Source organism: Haemorhous mexicanus, chromosome 21, assembly GCF_027477595.1.
Source record: "Haemorhous mexicanus isolate bHaeMex1 chromosome 21, bHaeMex1.pri, whole genome shotgun sequence".
NCBI classification, from domain to species: domain Eukaryota; kingdom Metazoa; phylum Chordata; class Aves; order Passeriformes; family Fringillidae; genus Haemorhous; species Haemorhous mexicanus.
In genome coordinates, this window is record NC_082361.1 from 7,795,351 (window position 1) to 7,820,888 (window position 25,538).

The window sequence follows — 25,538 nt, forward strand, 5'->3', positions numbered from 1 at the left end:
AGGCTGGGCTGTGAGAGGAGAGCTTGTACAGTAGAACAGATAATACCTGGCTTTCCTTTATCCTGTTCTGTCATCTCTGGAAGTCAATAAATCTCACCAACTCCATTGTTCAGATTAGGGAATTGGAGCCAAAAATCATGTGTGGACTCTAAATCCAGAGGAGCCAGTTAAGAGCAAGGGCTCACAATTCATGTACCATTAACAGTTACTGTGCTGGCTGCCCTCAAGCCCCAGAAGTTCAACTCTTTGGCTGAAGGTTTTTTCAGATCTCAGTTCCTGTAGAAAGCTTTGGAGCTGTTCTGGTAGATGGAGAGTGTCAAACACAGGTGGATGTGTCCATCCTGCTGGGACGCAGTGTGCAGGAGGGATAGCTGCCCCCAGCACCAAGGAAACCACCCTGTCTGCCCCACCCTGATGCTGAGCCTTTATGAACAGGACGTGGCCACCCCATCTGCCTGCCCTGGGGTGTGCCAGACCCTCTGGGGACAATGTGCAGTGTCTGCAGGGACTGCTCCTCCTCAGCATCCTGACTTGAATGTGGGTCTTCCCACAGCCTTGTAGCTGTTGGATACCCCCAGGAGGGTGGGATGGTGTCTGTAAGCACAACCCCATCTCAGCATCCTCCCCTCTGGGGATAAAGGCATGAGCCCATTGTCCCCTTTTTGAAATTAAGGGACTTTCATTGATATCTCCCAGACCTTTTACAGTCCTCACAGAGGAGTTCAGAGGAGCTGCAGTAGATGCTTAAAATTGGGTGCTGCAGCCCTCAGACCTCAGGAGTGCCAGTCATTCCCTTCCCAGGGAAGCTGGGAGGATTTTTAATGCTGGCTCTGCCTGGCTGCAGCTCCCAGCCTCCCTGCTCCCTCCTGTCCCCAGAGCAGGCAAGGCATGCCAGGGCTTCATGGCAACTGGAGAGAGGAGTGCATGAGCCAGAGAGATGTCCTGTGACAGGGGAGGGGACACTGGAAAGCCAGTGGTTTGCTGGGATAATGCCAGGGGTGGGTGGCTGGACAGGCACTGCAGCTGTGTGAGTGTCAGCTGCTCGGCATCTGCTGTGTCCTCCAGCTGCAAACAGCTGGAGTGTCCATGCACTGCACTGGGACCAGCCCCACTCTGGGTCAGCCAGCTCCCCTTGACTCCCAGCCCTGGGCTCGTAGTGTGTGCTCTGCCCACAGAACTGAGATCTGAAAATAAACTGCAGCCAAAGTGTGAACTTCTGGGGCTTGACAGCAGCCAGCACAGAAACTGCTTGCAGTGCACAAATGTAGAGTGCTGGCTCTTTACTGGCTCATCTGGATTTAGAGTCCACACATGATTTTTGGCCATTACTGCTGAGAGCCTCAGTTTCCCCGTCTGAACAGTGGAGCTGGTGAGATTTATCAGTTTTCCTTCTCTGAATGGTCAGTGGAGGCCACACAGTGCTGTGGGTGCAAAAGCTGGGCTGCAGGGTCGGGATGGGAAATGCCTTCTTCCCTGCCCCTGTGCTCATCCTCAAGCACATTCCTTTTATCTGCTAATAAATATCAGTCATAAAACAATCCAGATCTATCCATAATCCTGTTAGAGCCTTTGACTCTTGCTCCTGTGACTCCCAGCAGCTCTAATTATGGATACTCACGCCAGTGATTAATGACTTGGTTCATCCTCAGTGGCACCAATTTTACATGTGCAGCCTGATTCCCCCCCACAATGATTTGTGCGAGGGGAAAATAATCCCTGTTAAAAATCAGCAGCACAGAAATGTGGTGTTGGCATTGTGCCTCCATCTGGCCCTTCTGCATCCTGTCCATCTCTTCACTCATCTCCCCCCCTCTTTTATCTCCAAGAGAACAACCCTAATTGCCTCACACTCTAATTTTGCTGCACTGTACCCCATAAATCACTTGGGCACGTGGAGCATTTTCCTGCTCCTTAACAAAAGGAGTGGGATTTTCTCCTCTGCTGTATGTTTTACAGGTGACTAATTGCATCAAGGCACCTTTGAAGCCATGACTTCATCAATTGCTCATCCTGCAGACACATTGCTGGGTTTGTATGCCTGATCAGAATCCTGCATTTATTAGGATTAATTTATTCTCCAATCATTTTTCATCCACCACAAAGACAGGAAAGTTGAGTGATGTTTCTTCCTCAGCTACGTAAGCACGATTTCTTGCCTCATTAGTGAGCCTGAGATATTTTTGCTGCACACTGAAACTTCTCCAAATGAAAATGAGAAATGTTACGTCTCGGAGAGAAGTGCTCCCAGAACACTAGAGAAATCAAGTTATTTCACGTGCCTACAGCTTGGCTATTGGTCTTCATCATCTTTTCTAGTTTTGCCCCCCACATTTGTAATGGGGCATGTCTGTGTGAGCAGTAGCAGTTCTTGGGCTTCAGACAGAGAGAGCCAGGGGTGGGTAAGAGGATGCTTCTCCCAACTTGAGAGCATCCAAAATGAGGGGTTCTTGCTGTCCTGTGGAAACAGAGAGCTGAGGTTGTTCAGCCTGGAGAGGAGAAAGTTCCAGGGCCCTTCCTGCACCTAAAGGGGCTCCAAGAGAGCTGGAGAGGGACTTTGGACATGGGCTGGGAATAACTGGACAAGGGGGAATGGCTTCAAACTGACAGAGGTCAGGGTTAGAAGGAATATTGGGAAGAAATTCTTGACTATGTGGGTCCAGAGAAGCTGTGGCTGCCCCTGGATCCCTGGAAGTGCCCAAGGCCAGGCTGGACAGGGCTGGGAGCACCCTGGGATAATGGGAGCTGTCCCTGCCCATGGCAGGGGATTGGAGCAAGGTGGCTTTTAATGTGCCTTCCAACAGAAACCATTTCATGATTCTATAATTCTGTAGGTTAGCAGATCCTTCCGAGGCTGCAGGAAACACTCTGGGTGTCTGGGAGTGTAGGGAGTGGCAGGGCTGGCAGTATGGAGAGGGATGCAGTGGACACAGGCTGAGCATCTCCAGGGAGGAGGATCTGTAACTGCTGGGGACAGAGAACAGTAAACACGGGCAAATTCACACTTTTCTTAAAGGCTGTGGTCAAGCTTTTGTGGGAGTGGTGGCTGATAATGACTGCCAGAAGACCTTGACTCAGCAGCTAACCTCCCACCCCCATAAAGGCTCCTCTTTTGGAAAGAAAGGAGCTTGTTTACATCCAGACAGGAATTTTGCCTCTGCTACTTCCAGTCTGGTGTTCATGAATTCTGAGGGGTGCATTTTACATCATAGGTTATGGACCAAATGGGGTTGTTTTGAAGCAAAACTGGGTTTAGAACTGTTTTGGAGCAGATGTGGCAATGCTGGGGAGCCTCACCGGGATGACATGCAGAGCCAGGATGAGGAGGTGCAGGAGAGAGAAGCTCTAGGAGCAGATGAGTTCCTTCTGTTGTACTGGGAGAAGTGCACCATGGCACCAAGGGGCTGGGAAAGGGCTTGTGCAGTTCTCGGGAGCTGGGTTTGACAAGAGACCAGGGAAAAGCAGGTGATGGCTTTGGAGAGCCTGGAGAGAGGACCTGGGAAACACACCAAAGCCTGGCACTCTACAGGGCCATGCTTATTTTATCTTGCCACAGCAAGCTGGTGAGGTATCAGCTCTTCTGATGGCAAATCTGCTGTCCTGTGGGATGTCCAGCTTCAGTCCACATCACGTGTAATGGGACTGGCTGTAGAGCCCTGGTCCCCAGCTGGCACCAAGCTCTGCAACCCCACTCTCCCTCTGGCCCCGCGGTGGGGCTTGGCTTGGGGGGGATTAAGAGGGGTCAGGGTGGACAAAGAGGGGGAGAAGAAAAGTCTCAAGGAGCAGGATAAGCTGGTAACTGTGGGTGTTTGCCTACAGAGGGGGCTCCTGCACTGCCCAAGGCCATCCGGGCTGGGAAGGCAGGAGAAGGGATGCAGCGGCTGCCAGCTGACCTTTCTCAAACAGTTCATGGGTTTCCAGAGCAGCCGAGGTGTCAGGGGTGTAGAGCAGTCACAGCTTCCCAGTCGCTGGAGGAGGAAGGCAGGGGGCACTCGAAAGGGGAGGAAAAGGCTCCGTCCTGGAAGGGTGGAAACCTCCCAAGCCATTAACTGTTTCTCCACGGAGAGCCGTGGAAAGCAAACAGGGGGCTGCTTTCCTCCTGCACCAGCTCCCCACTCCCATCCTTTCTGGCCTCCTCTCTTTGGCCCCTGCCTCACTTTCCCTTCCTTTTGTGAAGGAAGGGCCTGGGACAGTGAGGATTTGGGTGTAGAATCAGCTCAAGCCCAGCAGCCCTGCCCAGAGCAGAGTGCTGGGGAGCAAATTCTGCGGAGCCCCAGCCTTGTGTCTGTGTGCAGAGCCCTCTGCTTTGACCAACTCTCTGCAATCACACTTAATTAGCAGGCAGGGACCCACAGAAAAACCTCTCCCAGCCCTTTGCGGGGTGCTCTGTGCTGTCAGATCTGCCTGAAAGCACATTTGTCTCAAGCCAGGGAAGGAGCCGTGGCATCCTAAAACTGCGACACTTTCCCTCACAGATGACAAAGCTCGGGAGTAAATTAGCAGGCAGAGTCTGTGAAAGGAAATGTTTCCTTAAACGTTTCCATAAAAGCTAATTGGCCTGTAAGAGCAGCATACCTGTGGGCCGCTGCCTCCCGGGGTTCAGGGCTTGGGGAATCTATTCCTGGCTCGACTAATAATTTTCAGTGTGACTTTGAGCAGGTCATTTCAGTTCTTTGTGCCTTGGTTTCCCTCTCTCTGAAATGAGGAGAATACTCCCTTCCAGAGCACTGATAAGGTTTAAGTACTAAAATTTTATTGCTCTGTTGAAGATCCTTGGCAAAGGGATATTACGCAGATAGAAGGTTAATGATGATGATAGGGAGAGAATAAAAGAAGAAATTGCTGTTTTATTTTTATTTTGTTCTTTAAATGATGTTTAATAGCCAGTTTTCGATTGAGGAATAAAACCCAGTCCCCTGTGACCACCAAATTATCTTGCAAATGCTGGTTTTTGCATGTTCTTAAAGCTTGCAGAGAGAATGAGGAGCTATACCCCTTCTCTCTGCTTGTAGGAGCAATCAGCAAGAGATTGCCTTTTCACAGTTAGGGAGCTTGTCTGGATTCCGGGATAATTGAGGGAGCTTCCCAAGAGTCCTCCATGCAGTGTCATGGGTCTGATAAGGGGTTGCTGGTCCCTGTGGGGCAACTCTTTCCCCATGGCCTGAGTGGTGGAGGTACCTGCCTAAGGTTATTGAGTAGGTCAGAAAGGCCAGGCTAATAGGACTTTACCTCTGCCAGAGGGAATTAAAAGCTGAACTAATCCATTACCCCCACAAATTCACCCCACAGCTTTCCAGAATAATTTCTGGGCGAGCACATCCCACCACTGTGATGAGCCAAAGAGCCAAGGCACCCACTGCTCTGTGAGTGTTTGCAGCGATGCTGAGGGCTGGCAGGGATCCCTGCAGGGTGGGTGCCCACCAGTCCTTCACTGACCCCACAGCCCTGCCCACAGTGGCCTGCCTGGCAGCTCCACTGGCCACCCCAGTTTGTCATCCTCAGCACAGCCACCGTAGGCTGGAAATGTCAACCACAACGGAACCGGCGCAGTCTGCGGCCGGAACGCTGCTTATTTATTCCTTTTTTCATTTGTTTCTTTCACAAACATCAGCTATGTCAAGAATGGCATGTTTGGCACCCCAGACTGTTACAAAACTCAAGGTCAAATTCATGGTATGATTGTGGCTGGGGAAAAGGACAATATAGATGTGTTGGTCCCTGGTGGGTGTAGCATGGGGGCTGGAGGGTGCTGCCTCCTCTTTTTCCACTGGTTTTGTGGATGAGGATTTCCTGTCCTGTCCAGCCATGGGGTGGAAGCTGCATCTGTGAAGATGCACTCATGGTGCCTGTGCTGACTTTTTCCTGCTGAGTTCCACTCTGGAGGAATACTCAGTGAGATGGGGTTTGTTAGGGAAGGTTATAGCTGTTGTTTGGCCAGCTGTTCTATCTGGAGAAGAAAATGGGGGAAAAGGGACCAGGTTTTGGACACATAGTCCTCTGTTAGTCAGAAGCTAATTCCAAACACCATTCCCCCACCCTCCTGGTGCTCCACTGGCCCATTTGGGAGGTGTGAGAGCTCTGCCCACTTTGCCTATCTCCTCACACATGATTCTCTGGCTGGTGTTGTCTCCCCACTGTCTGCTCACCATCTGCCCATGCCCGGAGCTGGGGAATTGAGGACAGGAGAGCTTGGGGGTGTTCACTGGGGGAAGAATCCCACCCCAGAGCTTGTATTAGGACCATGGAATAGTTTGAGTTGTAGGGGACCTTCACAGACCATGTAGCCCAATTCCCCTGAAGTGAGCAGGGACATCTTCAGCTCAACTAGGCTGATCAGAGCTCCATCACTCAGCCCTATAATGTTAGTCCATCCCTTTTCCTCTTGGATATTGACCTCTTTAATATCTGAATTTTTTCTCAACAAAGTAATCACCTCCACAACAGGCTTCTCAACAAGGATCCTCTCACTGTCCCCATCTCCTCATCATGTTCTCTCAAAGCTTTCTCCCAAACCTTCCTTGTGTACACAGAGCCATTTCTCTCCTCATCCTTGTGCCCTTCTCCCTCATTCCTCCACCTCTCTCTGGATTTTCCAGGCTATGACTGGGAGAGGTTCAGCTCAAGGTGCAGAGTCTGTGCTGGGGAAAAAAGGTCATGTTCCACTTAACCCTCCCACCTCAATAAATACCATTGTGGTAAATTTGTTGAAGACATGGGTTGATTTGGGCTTGGGGTTTTTCTTTGCCATCTGTGTCTGAGCTGTGATGGTGACAGTATTTCACAGAATATTTCAGGTTGGAAGGGACCCATAAGGATCACTGAGTCCAGCTCTCTGAGGCAGGAGTTGTCTGCTCATATGTATGCACATAAAACCTCTCCCAACAAGGCCCCAATCTCTCTTGGGACCTGCAGGATGAAACAGTCGATACCACTGCCCAGAAAAGGTCACATTGCATCAGTAAAACTCCTCTTTGTAAAGAGCAGGAGCTCACTCTGTCTCTCTCTTTAAGAGCCAGGCTGCAGGTTGTTGCCAGAGGAGCTGTTTGGGTGCTTGGTTTGTGTGATGGGTGGGGAAAAGCTGGAGAGAAGGTCCCACAAGGTTTGGGTTCACCTTCTGCCCCCCTGCAGCCTCCCTGCCCTGCTCTGGATCCTGGTGCTTGTTCATAAACCCAGCCCTTTTTTGACCTTAAGTGATGTTTTAGGATTTCTTTTATTTGTGGACCTTGCCTTGGCCTTCTGTTACTATTTGTCTCTCCAAAAAAAGGATTCTGCTCTTTCAATTTCTGTGTCCAATTTGGAGGGGGAGATATTACCAATGGGGGTCAGTAAATAGCTCATCTCACTTCATAATACTTAGCATTTAGATAGTGCTTTCCACTGCCAGAGCCCTCTGCAAACTCCCAGTAATCCTCTCTGCACCCCTCCAGTTAGGTAAGTATAACTAATCCCAAACAAATAGCTTCAGTGTGGAACTAATGTAGAGAATGCATGAGAGTAATTTAAGGTTTAAAAGAAAACTAGTGGGTAATCTCACAACAAAATTAGGAAAAAAGGGCAGAGAGAAAGGGAAAAAAAAAGCCAAAAACCTGAGTTATTCAATGTGAAAGTTAAATCAGACTGGAATATGTTGTTAATTTGCATTTCAAGTAGCCATGAGAGGCTGTAGATATTAAAACTACTTAGTGTAGACTGTTTGGAAGTATGAAATACATCAAAGCTTCAGTAATATGTAAAACAATAAAATGTAAAATGCCCTCAGGTTTAGTCTTTTTGTGCCTGTTGGATCTTACCAGGTTTTTCATATATATACATATGTATGTTTTTTTTTTTTTTTTTTTTTTTTTTTTAGTCCTGCAAGCATTTCTGAATTCCATATTTTTGATGTGTTTATATGCAATAAACTGTACATTTCAGATTCCAGGAAGTGCTCAGGACAAGGCTGGATGGGACTCTGAGCAACCTGGCCTGGTGGAAGGTGTCCCTGCCCATGGCAGAGGTTTGAACAAGATGTCCTCTAAGGTCTCTTCCATTTCTTGATTCTATTTACTTACTAGAATCCAGATTTCCTCCTTTTCCTGCCTCCCAACTCCGATGACTGGGAACTCCAGAAGCTTGCACACCCTCGTTAGTAATTTCATCAGAGTCTTGGCCTTTGAACCCTTACTTCACATTTTCCCAGGTTCAGTTGAACAGTTGCATTTGGCACCAATGGAACTGATCAATCCATGATCCATTTGGGATAAGTTCCTGAAAAGGTTCAAAATCAGACTTCCTTTGGAAACTGTGTACCTGGTCTTGGCTCTCCATAATGACCTGCCTTCTTGTGCTACCTGCAGAAAATCTCACCTGAAGGGCTTGTGGGGAACCACAGAACCATGGAATGGTTTGGGTTGGAAGAGACCTTAGAGATCACATTTTCCAAGCCCCAGCCATGGGCAGGGGCACCTTCCACTAGACCAGGTTGCTCAGAGTCCCAGCTGCAATTGGAGTCTGAGACTTCCAGGCTGATGGCTCAACAGGCCACTTCCATCTGCTTTCCAGTGTCAGCCCTGGTGCTGGAGCAGGCCCAGGGCTCCAGACCAAATATCCTGTGAAATTTGTATTTGCTTGTACAGTTATCTGCCCACCAGAAAACCTCCTGGCAGACTCAGGGATGTGGAGCCAGCAGTTTCCCTGTGTGTATTTTCTGAATGGGTCTTGTATGGACTGTAAAAGATCATCTCTATGTAAAGGCACCTTTTTGGATTTCTTGTACCCAGACCCTATGCTGTGTCAGATGTCACACAATCCATCAGGGTTTTGCAGAGCCATTTAGCTGCAGATGCTGTTGCAGGTGCTAAAAACATCTGCTAGTGCAGATGCAAACCCAAGGAGCCCTCCATGAGATCCAGAAGATCACAAGGACCTTTTGCCACATGTTTTTGCTCCCAAGCGTTGCCCTTACCCAGGTCCCTGCCACTCACAGCACTGGTGTGCCAAAGCCACAAGTGTCCTCACTGAAGGGGGGAGGTTAGCTTAGATCTTTGGAAAAATTCTTCCCTTTGAGGGTGGTGAGGCCCTGGCACAGGGTGCCCAGAGAAGCTGGGGCTGCCCCATCCCTGCAAGTGTTCAAGGACAGGTTGGATGGGGCTTGGAGCAACCTGGGATAGTGGAAGGTGTCCCAAGAAGGGGGTGGGGAAAAAGTGGAGCTTTAAGGTCCTTTCCAACCCCAACTATTCTATGGTTCTCTGATAAGATGCTGATCTGGGACCCTGGATAAATGCTGATGAGGTCCTGCAGGGCAGGGCCAAGGTATGCTGGGGGAGTCCTGGCACAGAAGATGGCACCAGGAGGGTGTGCTGGGGCTGGGAGTCCCAACTGGGCATCTCTGAAGTGGAGACTAAGGGTGAGGCAAGCTGTGGTCCACGCCAGGCTAAGCTATGGTAGCAGAACTACAGTGGGTGCTTTTCATGGGCTTTTGTCTCTGATTCTCACCTAAATCCAAGATCCACTGCCTCCTGCCCCAGGTATTTCCAAGCAATTACATATTTACTCCAGACTTCTCTTCCCCTTCATACCCAGCCACATGTTTTGAAAGGAGAGTATGAACCATGCCTGAAGAGGACCAAGCATGACCATTTCTTGCAGAGATCAGGCTCAGGAGAGGCAGGAGAGAGCCCACCCCTCCCTCGTGCCCCCCAACCTTCCCTCTGCCCACTGTACCCCTCTGCTGTGAACTTCTCAAGAAGAAAGAAAAATAAAGGTTTGGCAGGTCTATTCACACAGTGTAAAATTGAATTAGTGGAGGTATGTGAGGAACATGGCTCAATTTCCATGGGGATGAGAAGATTTTTATCACCACCCCCCAGGATTATCCTGTACAACACAAAGCTCCTTTTGGGGTTGGCAAAATCCCCCCCATGAGCCTCCCAGGGGTAAAATCAAGGTGATGTCTGAGTCAGGCTGGCCTTGCTGGGCTGGGGGCTTAGCCAGGGTGGGGAACTGAAAGGGGAGAATGGAGCTCAGGGGAAGCTGGAATGAATGTCTGCAAAGGTGAAGGCTTGAGACCAGGTGAGCAAAAGCAGCTGGGAATCTCCAGTTGTTTTCTGCCCCCTTTCCTTTGACAAGGTTCAGCATCTTTTGATGCTCTGTGGGGTTTGAGAAAGTCCTGAGCCATGGCCAGGGCAGGAGGGACTGTGCCAGAGGCAGGCAATTGAGGAGATTGCGTCCTAATCCCAAAAATAACAGGACTGCTTTCCCTAGCCACTGCTGATGAGCTCCACCCCCTCGTGCGTTCAGTGTCTGCTGAGAAAATGTCCTGGACCCAACCTGAAGAGGTTCCAGCCCTGTTGCACAGGGTTTATCACCTGTCTGTCCCAGAAAGGTCCCTGCAACCCATCCTGGGCTCGTCCAGCCCAGCACATGCCCATCAAGCCTCAGGGAAGGGCTGAGGCTTCTACCTGAGCGTGTGTGGCAGTGCCACAGGACAGATGTGACCGTGTGAATGACAGGGGAGGGGTAGGAGAGCAATGCCAGCTTTCTGAGCTGATGGGCTCCATGTTCACTGCCCTGGACAGTGAAGTGCAAAATGGAAAGGAAAAGGGAGAGGGAAGAGCCCTGTGTGCACACCCGCCCCAGCGCAGGCAAGCCAAGCCTGGGACCAGCCAGCCGGAGCGAGCGGCCTCTGTGCTTCCTCCCTCCCCACCCTGCAGGGACGTGGCTGGGTGGAGATCTGGCCAAAGCTCCTGTCCTCTCTCTCGCCAGCACAGCTGAACTGGGGCAACTGGTATCCAGCCCCGGCGTGGTTCCATCACTGGCAGCAGGGAGGAGGGCTGTGCATCCCTACAGTGCAGTGGGGACCAAGGAAAACTCCTTGAGTGGGATGGGAGAGGTGTGGGATGGGATGCTGTGGCTTTAGGGTGTGCAGGGTTTAAAGCAGAGTCCCACTGTGCCAGGTGGGGAATTGTCTCCTCAGTCCATGGAGAGCGTGGGAGAAGGTGCAGGGCCAAGGGAAGGGGCTGCTCAGGGCACAAGGGCACCCAGAAAAGGAGAGGGAAATCATGCAGAAACCCCCAGGGATGGGGAGCAGGGAGGTCTAGCATGGCTCCAGATGGAAGGGGAAGGCTGGAGAAGCTGCCCAGCCCTTTGGTCCTCCTCCTCCATCAGCTGGATCTGCCACTCACAGTGTCTTTTTCCCACCTCAAGGGGATTTTTCCTCCACTTCCTGCAGAGGGGCAGCAACCCAGTTCTCACGAGGAGCCCTGTCAGGTCTGCTCAGCAGTATCTGCCCCCCCCCATACTGGGAAAATCAGGCCCAAAATGACATGGGATGAGCAAATATTCCCGCTGGGCTGCTGCCCACCCTGGGTGTCCCAGGCTCTATCAGCACAGTCCCATGTACTGCACACCAACAAGCCTAATATTTATAATTTGGAAAAGGCTGTTTCATTTAGGTATGACCCTTCACCATCTTTAAACTCAAAAATCTTCTTTTCCAGAGACTTTCCAGGGCACAATCTCTATGTCTGGGACAGTTCCTGACTCAGCATGGTCCCTTAGGGCCTCATTCACACCTCTATCCTCCCCCAAAATGGAAACCAAGGGCTCTGAACACTGATGCTTTATTTTTCCAGTGAGGAGCTGCTGATAACCCTACATTTCTCCTGTACAGAACCTGTGGGCAAGGATTATACAAACCCTGACATCCAAGCATTCTCCAGAATGGGTGGGAAGTCTGCAAGGGGCATTTGGGGAGCTGCTGCAGGACTTCACCCATGGAGTCACTTCAGCAGGATGGGGTTACAGTAATTCACTTTGTCCCCACACACTGGGGCAAGGCAGAGCAGCTCTTCACCCTGCTCACTGGTTTCTGTCACTGTGGCTGTGTCAGCAGCAGGCTCAGGAACAAAAGCCATCCCTGCCTTTGGGTGCACTGGCTGCTCTCTCTCCCCATCCAAGGCAACTGTCCCTGTATCCCACAGCCTCACAGGACCCCTTTTTCATGCCAGCACATTGGCTTAGGTGATGAAATTTTGAGTTCCCAGACTACCAGAGGGTTAAAAGCAACCCTGTTTGTGGGCACAGTGCTGCTGCCCAGGGTCCCCTGGGTGCTGAGCCAGCCAGGATGGGGAGCACTGGCTGCCCAGCTGCAGTGCCAGCTCAAGCCCTTGGCATTTGCCACCACACGCCTTGCCTTGTCCCCAGGCAGCAAAGCACACGACCCTTTTGCTTGTTTGGTTTCATCCTGTAACCACTCTGTTTATTGTTCTGAAAAGGTTAAATTGGTCAGGGGAAAAAAAAAAAAAAAAAAAGGATAGACTTTTTTTTTCTTCCCCTTTCTAATGAGAGTCTGGGGACCTTTTCCCTGCTGACGTCAGAGTCATATCCAATAGCCTTTGCAGTGAGGCCTGATTTGCAAAGGACACCCTAGGGAAAAGCAAAAATCTTGGTGAAACCTTTAAAAAGAAAAAGCACCCTTTGAGACAATTTTCTGCTTCTTTTATGTCCTGATTTCACCTTCTAATTACTAATTCCTTATTCCTTTTTTTTTCCCCTCCAAGCTGAGGGAATGTTGGAGGGGAGGGCGTTTGCAGCCCCCTGTGCACGCACACACTCCCTGTCTCTCTCTGAGCTTGGCTCTCCCCCCCAGCTGCCATGCAAGGGGAAGCCAAGCCTGAGCAGCTGGGCTGCTCCGTCCTGCCTTGGCTGGGAAGCCGAGGGGGCCCCGTCTGGGTCGCTCTGCTCTCAGGCAGCCCCAGCCCTGCCATTCCCTGTGTGCTCCTTGCCCTGCCTTGCTTTGCCTTTCCCTGTCCTGCTTTGCCTTTCCCTGTCCTGCTTTGCCTTTCCCTGCCCTGCCTTGCCTTTCCCTGCCCTGCCTTGCCTTGCCTTGCTTTGCCTTTCCCTGTCCCGCCTTGCCTTGCCCTGCCCTGCCTTGCCTTTCCCTGTCCTGCCTTGCCTTTCCCTGCCCTGCTTTGCCTTGCCTTGCTTTGCCTTTCCCTGTCCTGCCTCGCCTTTCCCTGTCCTGGCATCCCAAGGGACATGTGGCACCATCCCTCCCTCCCTCCCTCGGCAGGTAGGCAGGAGCAGGCATGGCCAAGGTGCAGTTGCAGCTCTGCCTGTGTTCCTGCCCATCCAGGAAGGGTTACCAAGCAAGACTGGCACTTCTGGCATGGTGTCCAGACTGTGCAGACCCCACCTCCCCATGGCTGTGCCCTGTCCCTGAAGCAGGACCAGGGAGGGTGTCAGTGGTGGGGACATCATTTTAACTCAGTGTCCCTCTGGGGAAAGATGCCAGAACATCCCAGCTGGAGACTGATGTCCTGTGTGTGCAGTGAGGCTGTGGGAGATGCCCACACTGATGGGGGGGTCAGGGGGAGCTCCTGGCCAGAGGTGGCACTTCTGAGGTGCTGCTGTGGTCACTATGGCTCCCTCATAGCCACAGCCCACTGGCTGTTGTTGTGGTCAGGAATTTGACTCAATGCTCTTAATTGCACCCAGCACAAATAGTGATTTGTGATTTGTGATCCCACGTGCCCAGGATCCCCAGGGGTGAGTGCCTCCTTTGCACAGCTAAGTTATTCAATACCCTTTGGGAAGAGGTTCTACTTTTACATTTAAATGTTTTACATTTGCCAACAACTGCCTCTTCCCCCTGCCTGTGCTGCCCAGGGGTAGAGGATCCCTGCTGTTGAGAGATGGCTTTGGAGTGCTCCTCTCCCCTCCTGCCTGACTGCAGCAACCTGGGATGTGCAGGCACACCCTGGCCTCCCAGATGCTCTTCTTTGGTGGCTGTCTGGGTAACCTGCTCGCTGGTTTTGAGGATGTTCAGGGGAAGATGTGTCTCATCCTCGTTCTATCTGACCTTGGTGAGGTTTGATGGGCTCAGAGGGTCCTTGTTCACAGAACACAAAGTGATGCTGGCCACAGGGTGGGGGCATCTGGTTACTCCCCCATGTCCTGAGCATGAAGTGTGTTGGAGTGGTTGCAATTTGGGAGGGCTGAAGTGTGAGTATGGAGGTCCCTGCCATCAGCAATGGATGCTTCCTCATAGGATGGGTGAAAACAGAAACCCAGCAGTACAAACTCAGCAGGAGTTTAGTTTTGGGTCCAAACTTCATGGCCATTCTCTTCCTAAGGAGCTGAATCTTTTCCCAATTGAATACATCCAAACTCTGAGTGAGCTCAGCTCCTGGTCTGGCTCTTAAGCCAAGCTTTGCAGATTCAACCTCTCCTTTTTCCTGCTTTGCTCTGGACATATTTCAACACTAAGCAGGAGATCTGGGTCCAGTAGCTATGCTGTCCTCATCCTCTCCAAAGCTTTTCCTGTCTGGCAGCAGTGGAACCACTTGGGTTTTTGTGCTGAGCCTGGTATAAGTACTTTACAGAATCTCAGAGTGGGTCCCGTTGGAAGAGACCACGTTGGATCATCTGGTCCCACCTCCCAGATCACATGGCACAGGATTGTGTCCAAATGGTTCTGGAATATCTCCAGTGAGGGAGACTCCACAGCCTCAACCTTTGCTCTACTCTGGTGTGCAGGGTCTGGGCACACCAGGGGGAGTGGACAAGTGTCTGTGTGTCCTCGTGGGACAGTGTATGGGACACTTGCACTTCATGATGCAATTAGCAGGACTTGCTATGAACCTCCCTAATTAACATCTTACTGCTGCAAACATCCTTGGTTGGACAGACCTGCTTGTTCCTCTGCTGAGTGCCCCTGGTGAGGAATCCTGCTGGCAAAAGGGGTCTCCTGGAAAAACAAGTCTCTCTGTGCCCTGCTACCAGGACTGTCTGTATATGGGGACTCTGAATGTGGTGCTCTGGGGATATGCAGGACTCTTTGTACTGCAGATGTTCTGCAATAAAGCAGGTACCCATAAGGGGTGGCAAGAAAATTCACAAGAGCAGGGGACAGGGCTTTAGTATGATGGAAAAAAGTTCAGCATCTCATGTGTCTATTTTAGGTCAAGATTTACATCATCGTGTTTGTGTCAGAACATCACTCTTTGGGGTAAATAAAACAAGTGGGGAGCAGCATCTGCCTCCAAGAAAAGCACCTTGGCTGCTGTGGTCGAGCAAGAGCCTGGAGGGGATGAATGTGGTGGTGTGACACGGGTGGTGAGGAGCTCCTGGTGACAGCTCATCCAACCCCACTGTCCTCTCACTGCGCTTGCTCCTTGCTGCAAAGCCACTGCCCAGCCAAGTTTGTCTTGAACAGCCACAATACATTGGGAAGGTTGGGAGCACCCTCTGTCTGCCCCTCCCTCTTGTTTTCCTTCGTGTCTCCTGTCTCCTTCCTCCCCCGCTGCCCCACCATCCCTTTCTGCCACTGCTCCTCACTTTGTTACCTTCAGCAAACCCCGCTGTGTCCTGCCCGAGCCAGCACAAAAGCAGCTCCAGCCCTGTGGCCAGGAGCAGGCTTAGAGGCAGAGCACAGACACAGCTCCATTAAGCCAGGCTGAGCCTTACGGGAATCGTTCCTGGCCAGGGCTTGAAAAACAAATATAGCACGTTGGTTTGCTTTGGCTGCACCAGGAGGGTCACGCAGGGACGCAGGTTTTCTCTTCGGATGGGAGGCAAGGTCCAGAGAGCAGCGTAATAGGCTGGAGAGCCGTGGAAATGGTATGTCATTATTTACATGTCAGGGATGGAGCCAGCAGCAGAGCAGGAGGATGTGCTCACAGGGACGGCCCACGTTCGTGCTCGTGCTCGTCACGTGCAGGGAGTCGTGGAGGCTGGAGGGGTCTCAGCCACGTGTTCAGCCAGAGGAGATCCTGTAGGGCAGGGGTGGCTGACAGCCAGACCCCATCCTGGGAAGGAAAGGCACTGTCCCATCCATTGGTGCCTACTCTACACCTCTACACCCACCTGAGCATTCCCAAAGCGCGACAGCTCCGCTTCAAGGCAAAGCACCCAAAGATTTCCTGGGTTTTAGCCAAGGTTTGTCCCCCTTGAACATGTCTCAGGTGCTTTTCCTGCCTTGATTCCAGCAAGGACAGATGGGAAAGTGCTGGCAGAGATGGTTCAGTCCTGGAGGCTTGCTTTGAGCACAGGATTTACTCTGCCCCTGGCCACACAACCTGGGCAATGCGACTTTTCTCCCAGTTTCGCTACATCTAAACTGTTTAAATTGCCAGTTCTTTGGGATAGGAATTATTCATCCATAAAGCATCCAGCATGTGTTGGTTATTATTTGGATATGTTATTATGAGTCAAATAGGCAGCAATAATTTATGCTGGAGCTGGAGCTGACCTTTGTACACCAGGGAAACCAACCTGAAGAGGGAAAACAGTGACGACATCCACTGTGTTTACTGACATTTTGGCTTTTTACTGGCATGTTTTCAAGCACCAAAAAGAGTCAGTAAATGAATTCACTATAAGTACACTTAGATGTAGTGTATAAACATGATGTATAAGCATGGGGTTTGGTTCTATATCTTTTTTGTGTGTGCGAATACATATTTATATATACATAAAAATGCAGGCGTCAGGTTTGCAATATTAATATCTAAATGATTTTCTGTTTGCATGTTTTCTATTTATGACCAAAACATGACTTATTTTTCTTTCATAACCCTGCATTTAACTGAAAAACAAAAAAACTATAAATCTAGATTATATATAAAACATTCTCATATCATCTTAGAGAAGACCAAGAGGAAAAAAAACCTTAAAGTTAATTTACCATTTTTATTGCCATGTTTGGGGTGATGGCAGGAGGAATATGGACTAGTACCAAGTCCAGCCTTTGATTTTCACTCTTTTCTTTACACCTCCTCTGGGTGATTTCAGAGGTGGCTGCTGGAGGTGGGCATGGACGTGCCTGTGGGCACACACACACACACACAGAGCCCATCTCTCTCCTCTCTTCCATGCTCACATCCAGCCCAGCCCATTTCAGCTGGTCAGTCATCACCTTATAAATAGCTTTTCCTCCACGCACTGGGCCAAGTGCATAATGCACTGAGTGATACCCAGAGCTCCTTGGATTCTGCTTGCAGGTTTGCTGCTGAGACTTTTGAGGGGGTTGAAGCTGTTGCTTTGCCCTTAGATCCTAATTCATCTTTTGGTTTGTTCTTTTGGGATCAGGAACTGTCCAGGACAGGGATCGTGTCTACATGCCCAGCACAACCAGGTATTAATTAAACCTGGGGAGGGCCTGGGTGTTGAGTCTGGAAAGAGGTGTTTATGGATATGTACATGTGTATATATGCACAACATGAATGTATTTAATTATGACCAAAAGGAACAGTTCCCTTTCTTGCCTTCTAAAATAACTAAAAATATTCCATTAAATAAAATCTGCCCTTTACAGCCCCTACCTCCCATCCTTGCCCACTCATAAAACCCACTTAGGGCTAATTTAGAGGTTTTGTTGGGCAAAAGCAAAAAGTTTTTTCTCTTCCTGACCTATTAAAAACTTAGTATTTTTAACCATTGGTGATTGTCTTTAAAAAAAGTAATTTTGAAAGATCAAATAGTATTGTTCCATTCCAGAAATGTCATCATAGGGCAGTTTCAATGCTACCAGAGGGATTGCCTCACTTTGTTTCCCCCAAACCAAGGTTCCTTTGACTTGTATGTCTATTTCTAAACCTATTACTTTTAATAGAAGGACTTTTTTGCTGTGCAGCTGATTTTGACCTCAAATTCCTAACTAATCCTTCTCACAACTGCTGCCTGGGCTCTTGGGAGATCCTGGAGTTCCTCGGGGATGATGCTGGAGGTGGGACACCAGTGTTGGGATTATTTGAGTTCCTACCAAAGCTGCAGAGCAGGGGAGGCTTCTCAGGCTTGGACATGGCCAAATCCCTGCCAGATCCCCCCACCCACCAGCCCAGCTACTCAGAGCTGAGCTGAGCTGAGCTGTGCCAGCCCGAGGCAGAGGGGACTCAAACACCACTGAGAACTGGTGGCCCCTCAGGTGTAAACTGGGAGCCCCCACATTGTGCCAGGCAGGAGCACTGGTGAGCAGGTACATGCCTGGAGCCTTGGTTTATTCTCAGGTGTTGCAACCACCTCCCCAGGTTAGCCAAGGTCACGTCCTTCTCCTGCTGTGCCACAGCTCCCTGTTGGTTTCCCTCACACGAGGGTTTTCTTTGCTCCTGTGATCTCTCCAGACCAAAGGGCTGGGGTTTCTCCAAGCCTGAGATGTTTTTGTGTTTTGCTATAATTTATTTTTTTGTTGTTTTGCATCATCTTTGCAAGGTGAGCTGGTCCAGCTGACAGGCCTTCAGCCTTCTCCTCCTTCTCCTGCCCATTCCTCATGTGGACCCCCTGACATCCCTCCCTGGGTGTCTGTGAGCCCCAGGAGCCCCTCCTGGCTGCCCCCAGCCCCATGTTTTGAACGTGCCTGGAAATAGCTCCAGCAGCACCTTTCTTAAATCATGTGCATTACATCCAGCCTGGATGTTCACTGGGAGGCCACTGGAATGGCTGGGAGGGATTTACCAGGTCCAAATTCACTTGACAGAAAAACAAAATTCCAGCGTAATTTTAACCAGCTGTGGTGGGAGAGTGAAAGAGAGAGAGAGGGAAGGGGAAGGAGAGCTGGGAGTGGGGGGAGAGCGGGAAGGGAGGTGGGAGCAGGGTGGTTGGTGCTCTGGAGAAGCCCTGGTGTGGGCTGGTGACAGTGGGGACTCCGTGTCTGCCTTCCCCATGGTGGCTGTGGCCTCTTTGCTGTCACAGGGGGTGGCTTTGTGCAGCTGAGACATCACAGCCATTCTCCTGGAAGGGCGATGGGCTTCCCCCTCTGGATAGAGCAAATCCACACCATGCTCATGTCATCTTCAGTGCCACAGTGGAGAGTGTGCATATGGTGTTTAAAAGATTGTCTAAAAATTCAGCTGATGTTTTAAAAGAGAAGAAAAAAAAAAAAAGCTAAAAGAGAAAAGAGAGCTCAATGAGTTCAATATTTACCTTTATTTTTATATTCTATGTTAGTTCAGGATGAGGATAGCATGTCCCCTAAATACATATAGCAAAAAAAAAAAATAGTTTCAGTATGATTTTAATTTAAATTTTATTTTAAATTACATAAAAGTATATTTTACAGTGAAATAATGTATTTTATACATGGAAATGTCACATGTATTTTTTAAGTGTAATTAGAACAATGCAAATTTAAATTGAATATGAGCTACTTCTCAGTCTAGCTTTGTGAGAATACATGTTCATGATTTCAAAAGTTCGGGAACTTGCAAAGAGAGATTCTTTTCAATAACCCAAAATGTTTATAGACATTTTTATTACATTTTATTATGTTTCCCATCCCGTTTCCATTTTAGACTGCATGTACCAAGCAAGTCAAACATCTGATGGATCTGGGGACTCCTGCTTGAACCCTATTGCTATGTAATAATTTTTCCAGATCCATAAAAACATAAGCACAGCCTCAGCCTCTTCAGCAAGCTGCTGCTGAAAAGCTCATTGGAACTAGGAAGATCTCAGGCATACACAAAGCTGTGCCCGTGTTGGGAATTTGCAGGATGAGGGCAATGTGTTATGATGCATAAATGTTGGTAAAAATGAGGTCTTGTAGGACATAAATTAAGGAGAATGTTCTCACCATTTACAAGGGAAAGCTGCACTGTTCATGCTGGTAAAAGTACCCAACTGAATGCTGTCCTGTGGGGAGCAACATCCTGCTCAATTGAGGTGAAATTCATTGGAGATAAATGAGCTGAGCATCCTGAGATTCCTGCTGATAATTTCCATAGAAGTATAACAAGCATTCTTATTTTATTTTGTTTTACTTTTTAAAGAGGAGCAGCACAGCATTGTGTCACCACGTTTGGCTTGGTGAGGGCTCCTGTGGGCAGCAAATTTGATGGAGGCAAGAAATGGGGTGTGGTGGGGTTGGGCTGGAGCAGGAGGGCAGAAGGTTGGTGAAATCTGCTTAATCTGTGCTGCACAAGAGGCTGTAGCTGGGGCAGCTGTCCAGGATGTCCTGCAGCATGCCAAGGTGGCTGAGAGTCCTTGCTCCTCCTGTCTCCCCAGAGATGTGTTCTCCTGGTTCCCAACTGCTGCTGGGGAGGTTGGTTTGAGACAGGTCCATGTACCTGTCTCTAAGTGTCGCAGTTGAATCTGGAACCTTCTGAAAACCCCAGCAGATGCTGTTTGTCCCACATACTGTGTGCCCTGGACTGTGTGCCTGCCCTTCTGTTTCTCCTTCCTGTACATCACATGGTTCCTGACAGACAAATGGCCCAAGCAGGCTTCATACAAGCATTTTTTACCCCAATATACATGACTGACTTTGTTTCTGTCTGCTCCTTCATGGCTGTGGAAGCCACGAGAGGACTTGGGGAGGTCAGCTCTGTTGTGCACAGGACTGTTTTACCTACAGTTACATCTGTTCAACTCAGTCTTTCTCAGCACCCAACAGATCAGGATCAGGGAAATGAGCAGGATCAACAAATGAGTTGAGATGCAAATTTTCCATGGATTTCTGAGGTGCCCCTTTCCTCCAGCTGTCCTGGGGATGTTGACATCACCACTTCTGGAGATGCTGCTGTCTTAAATATGATTTAATGGGAAAAAACTGAGCTTAGATGTAATATGTCTAGAAGGATCAACCTTCCCCTGGGAGCACGGAGGTGTTGATTCTCTCTGATCACTCAGTCCTGGGCTCTCACCCATGGGTAATTACGTTCTTCCATGCATGATGCAGAAGGCCAAGTTCTGCTGGAGCAGGAGGACGTGCAGGTGGGCAGTGGTCAGCTCTTCACCTCGTGCTTTGTACAGCTGCTGCTGCAGCCACTCTGGTTTTCTGTCTAGGGAGGGTCAGAGAAGGGAAAAGAAAACCTTGATGTAACTGTCCCTCTTTTCCCTGTCCAGTAGCAGCAGTGAAATTCACCATCCATTCCTGTTGGCGCCGAGCTATCCTTGATGGCTTCTCACAGGAGCACTCAGGGCTTTGGCTCAGCCCAAGGGGTGACACAAAGCAAAACACTTTGTACCTCAGCCCACAGTGATCCCTGGATTTGGAGCCAGGCTGCTGTGGTGACCACCTCCCTCGAGATGCTTAAATCAGTTAGGCAAGGACACATCATCTCTGGTCTCTCAACTTTTTCCCAGTTGCCCTCCCCCATCCCATCGCGCTGCATGTTCTGTGCGGATACCTACCACTCCCAGCCAGTAATGACTTCCACATGGGGCTGGACCTTGTGGACAAATCCCCTGTAACAATAGGAAATGTTCCTTGGTCTCTCATTGTGTCTGTCTTTGGGAAGGAGGAGAAGGCGTTGACGACAAGCTGAAGAGCTCTAATATTCCTCCCGGACAGCTGATTAATTCCATCCTCTGCATCCGCTCTGGACCATCCCACCCCACCCCGCGCCTTCTGCTTTTTATTGTTCTCTCCACCTGGTTCCCTCTGGCAAGGAAGCCGATGGGAGTTTGTGCCACGTGGAGCTCCAAATGGAAAACCCAAACTGCAGGAGCCTCCGCTCCCCCCGCGGCCCAGGCCCAGTGGCTCCTGCTGGAGGAGGAGAGGCTGCACCTTCCTCACAGCCAAGTTGGAGCACTGGAACGGAGACGCAGCATTCCTCCCCAGCACGTCTGCTCCTGCCTGGGAGAGACCAGACCCTGCCTTTTCCCACTCCTTCCCCCACCATCAGGGCAGCTCCTCTGTTTGCTACAGACTCACTCTCACACTCAGACCTTCTTCCTACATGTATGGGCACATTCCTCCTTAGAAATGTCCAGGATCATGCCCACCCTTGCTGGCTGAAGAGCCCGCTGTGTTCATTCCTTCTCCTGCTCGTGTCATTTGTTCACTCAGAGGTGACATGGCCAGTGCTGTGGTGGCTCACACATGCACAGGGGTTTGCACACTCCCTCTCCACAGCTGAGCTTCACTTCCAGTCCTTGCCATTCCCTCCCACCAGACTCCTGCTCCAGCCTCACCGCTCAGCTGTGATCCATGGGAGAGGAGGGAAAAAAGAGAGACAAGGGCATTTTGATTATGGAGTTGATTTATTAGAATCATTTTAAAACACAAAGCCATCTGTGTGCCTCTTCCCCATCCAAGATTTATAAAAGACGAAACCATCCATCTGACCCCCAGCTCTCCCTCCCTTCCTCTTCCCCCGCCTCATCCTCGCCTTCCATTCTCCTTTGTGGCTCTCTTGCCAAAACACTTGCCCATACTTAATTCTCCTCCCTGAGAGACAATGCTTTGCATTCTTGCATTGGAAGCCAAAAAAAAAAAAAAAAAAGACAATTCTATTCTGTCTCTGCTCTGCTGAGTTACTTTCCCAAGAGTCTGTGTTTAAAAAAAAAAAAAAAAAAAAGATAAAGGAAAAGGCAAGTTGGTGCTGAGAGGTGCTGGAACATCATTGTGTGGGGGTAACTTCCATTCACTCCACATATCAAACAGCCACTGGCAGGCAGTCCCCAGGCGGGGCATGTGGGACTGCAGCCTCTTCCAAAGGGCTCACCTTTAGGGCGGAAAGACACTTTTGGACTCTGTCTCCCATCCTTCCTTTTGCTCCCCTTTGAGGGCCTTGGCTCAAGCCCCAGTTTTCAGGGGTTGAGGTGTGCTGACAGATTCTCCAAGTCAGAGGAGCCAGTGGCTGAAGTCCAGAGCAGGAGGAGAGATGAGGTCCGAGTTTCCTGGACTTGCCTTGTAGCAAGCAGGAAGAGTCTCAGCCGTCCTCTTCCTCACTGCTCTGCTTGATGTCAGTCCAGCATCCCTGGGGCACTGATGTCAGAGGAGCTCATTTGAGACCCCTCTTGTCCAGGCCCCACCATGACCAAGTCTTTTCACCTCTCTGTGCCTCCGTGTGTTCCAGATCTCCAATGCTTTAGGCATTTCTGTGGTCACCAGAAAAAACTGAGGACTTTTATGTCATCCTTCTCACAAGGTTGGAAGGTTGGAAGCAGATCTAGAGCTCTGGAGCTCCTGGAGCTAAAGGGAGTATTAGCATGCAGTTAAAGGAAGTTAGAAATTACCTAACGCATGTTCAGCCTTATTTACACATCAGGGAAGCATTTTCCTCAGTTTCAGCAAATTAACTTGTAGCCAATGTCCAGCATTCAAAGTCACAGTGATGGTGGGAAAAAGCCATGGGTGATGGTGATCTCAAATCTGAACAGCACTGTTTTGACTTTGATTTTATTTGTGTGTGCTTGGGTACAAACAAAACCTTTCTGGGGTTTCTAACTATTCTTTTGAACTTCATTTTTCCATATAAATCTCATTTTTATGTTGTTAGTGATTCCCATATGAGATCTGACATTTGTTATTTGATACTGGCAGAGGAGAATGAAACCTATTAGCGGAGGCTCATGGGTTCAACAGGATCCCAGGGAATAAGAGCAGGGCTTGTGAAAAGGCCTGAGGATTTAGTGTCACTGTCATCTGCTCGAGCTTTTGAATCTCTTTCCTGACCCCCTTCTATCCACAGAATTGTCTGTCTTCAGTTTTCCTGGTTCCAGGTGTATATTAATTGAAGCTGATGACTTACCCACTTTGTTGGACACTAAATCACCCAAGTGCTGAGTGTCCTCCAGGACCTCTTCACAATTCCCTTATGCCTTAGAAAAAATAGGCATAACCTCATGTATTTCCTTTGGAAAGAGGCAAAAAAGGAGTTTTACTAAGAGCACAAAACTGCTATGGTTTGTGTGGCACCTCTTTGCACTAAGGTTCCTCTCAGTCATCTTCAGGAAGGACATCTTGTATAGGAAAGGCATTACTCATCTGGCCTAGAATCTATCAGGAATGCTAGGAAAGAGCTGGAAGTCATGGTCTTCCAGGCCTGGAGCCAAATAACCCTTCTTAGACCAGCCATGACAGAGGTCCAACCAGCAGCTTTCCCACATCTACATTGAAATACCTGGACATGAGGAGGCCTTATAAGTGATTCCCCCATTTATAGATCCCAAAAAGAGTGAGGTTATGAATCTTATAGTAGGATCAGAGTGCAGAGATCCCTGCTTGCTCCGTGAATGCAGATGGAAGAAAGGGAATTTCCAGGCTGTATTCCTGACAGTCTCAACTTGTCCCCTTTGATATCTCCTGAGCGCGCCATTCATCCGCGCATCCGGCCAGCGCTGCTGTCTCGTGGATTAAACAGCTGCCACGTCCCACCCTCGAGGCAGCTGTGCCTTGGGGCTGCCTCAGGAGCACAGGGCTCTGTGCCCTTGTGCTGCTCCCACTGTTCCAGCAGGATGCTGCCCTGCCACGGGCACAGGTTTAGCTGGAGGGATGGGGCAGGATGGTGCCAGGCCATCCCCTGGTCGCCCTTCACACTTTACAGTCTGGTACAGAGATGCCTTTTCTCCTCTTTTTTTTTTTTTCCTTTCCTCTTTTTTTTTTTTTTTTTCTTTATTTTTCTCTCTTTTTTTTTCTTTTTTTTTTCTTTTTCCTTTCCATTGGTTGTTTGGATTAAGGGGCCTTAAAGGGGCCAGACATTTTTTGTGTTCTCTCATACCCTATAAATAACCGGCACCTCTCCAGTGCTCCAACTCCACCCTTCAGTTGCAGATTCCACTGTCTAGCTGCCACTGCTCTGCATGGCCTTTCACACTCTTCCTTTTTATTTAATATGGAAATATTAGTAAAAAAAAAACAAACCTTGCTGTCACCAATCCTCCAAGACGAGGAGGGGGGGAAAGGGAGAGAGAGGTGGGAGCTGGGAGGAAAGGACACAACCAGCCAAAAAGAGTATCCGAAGGAATGTTCTTCTCCCTCCCAGGTTTACAGCAATGCCTTTCCATCCAGAGTCATCTGTTTTGTTTTCCTTCTCCCTCAGCCTGAGAGTGCTGCTGCATTATCATGTAATGTTGCTTAATGGGACGAAGGCTTCAAGTCGCCTCACGGACCGCAAGCATAGCCCAAATTCCAGGCCAGCAATGTCTTGATGCCTGCGGTGTCTCATGAAAGCAGAAGACTTGCAGCCCTCTGTCTGCCCCATGAATGGTCGGTTGGGGTTTTGTTTTTTCCTTTTTTTCCTTTTCTTCTTTTTTTTTTCTCCCCAAGGGCATGCCGCCACCCTATCCGGGCAGGGATTTTGTAACCGCCGGCATATCTGGGAGGTATGCATGGAATCTTCCAAGTGCTTGGTCAGTCCTCTGTGGTTTCCTTTGAGCAACTGCCCACCCTGCCAGCTCCCACCACCCCTTCCCAAGCCCCCTGACATGCAACCGGTTGCGCCACTCGTGCCAGAGTTTCACATGACAGTTGTCTCCTCTGGGTTTCTCTCTGTTCCTTCCTCCTGGCACGTTTCCTGGTGCTGGTGAAGGAGCAGAGAGTAGGAGCCCTGAAGACTGAAACTGTCTTGAAGACCACAGAGCAAACACAAGTAAAGAACAAGCTTACACCTCACTCCCTAAATTGAGACCTAAAATGTCCCAATTTAGGTAGTGAGGTGTAAGCCCCACTTGGTTCTAGGTGGCACCAAGAATTTGAGTGAAGGAAGTGGGGTACTCCAGGAGATGAATTTCTGACTTCTTACTCTGAGGAGTTATTCCATCAGTATTTAGTCTCTCATGATTTTTTATTTTTCTGAGCACCCATCTCTGGGACAGGGAACTCTTGTAATTCCCATTTA

General features: G+C 49.6%; 1 protein-coding gene across 3 annotated transcripts in view; it reads left to right on the top strand.

Annotated features, from left to right (window-relative positions):
* The window catches only part of ASTN2 (astrotactin 2), a 326,876-nt gene that overhangs the window by 254,582 nt on the left and 46,756 nt on the right, over positions 1-25,538 (top strand). Inside the window, exon 20 of one of the 3 annotated variants that reach the window (XM_059864815.1) lies at positions 7,912-7,967. The exons of the other annotated variants lie outside the window; for them this stretch is intronic. Within the exon in view, the coding sequence (XP_059720798.1) occupies positions 7,912-7,952 (41 nt within the window). The 3' untranslated portion in view covers positions 7,953-7,967. Of the gene's footprint in view, positions 1-7,911; positions 7,968-25,538 lie in introns of those variants that run through there. 3 annotated transcript variants of the gene reach the window in all.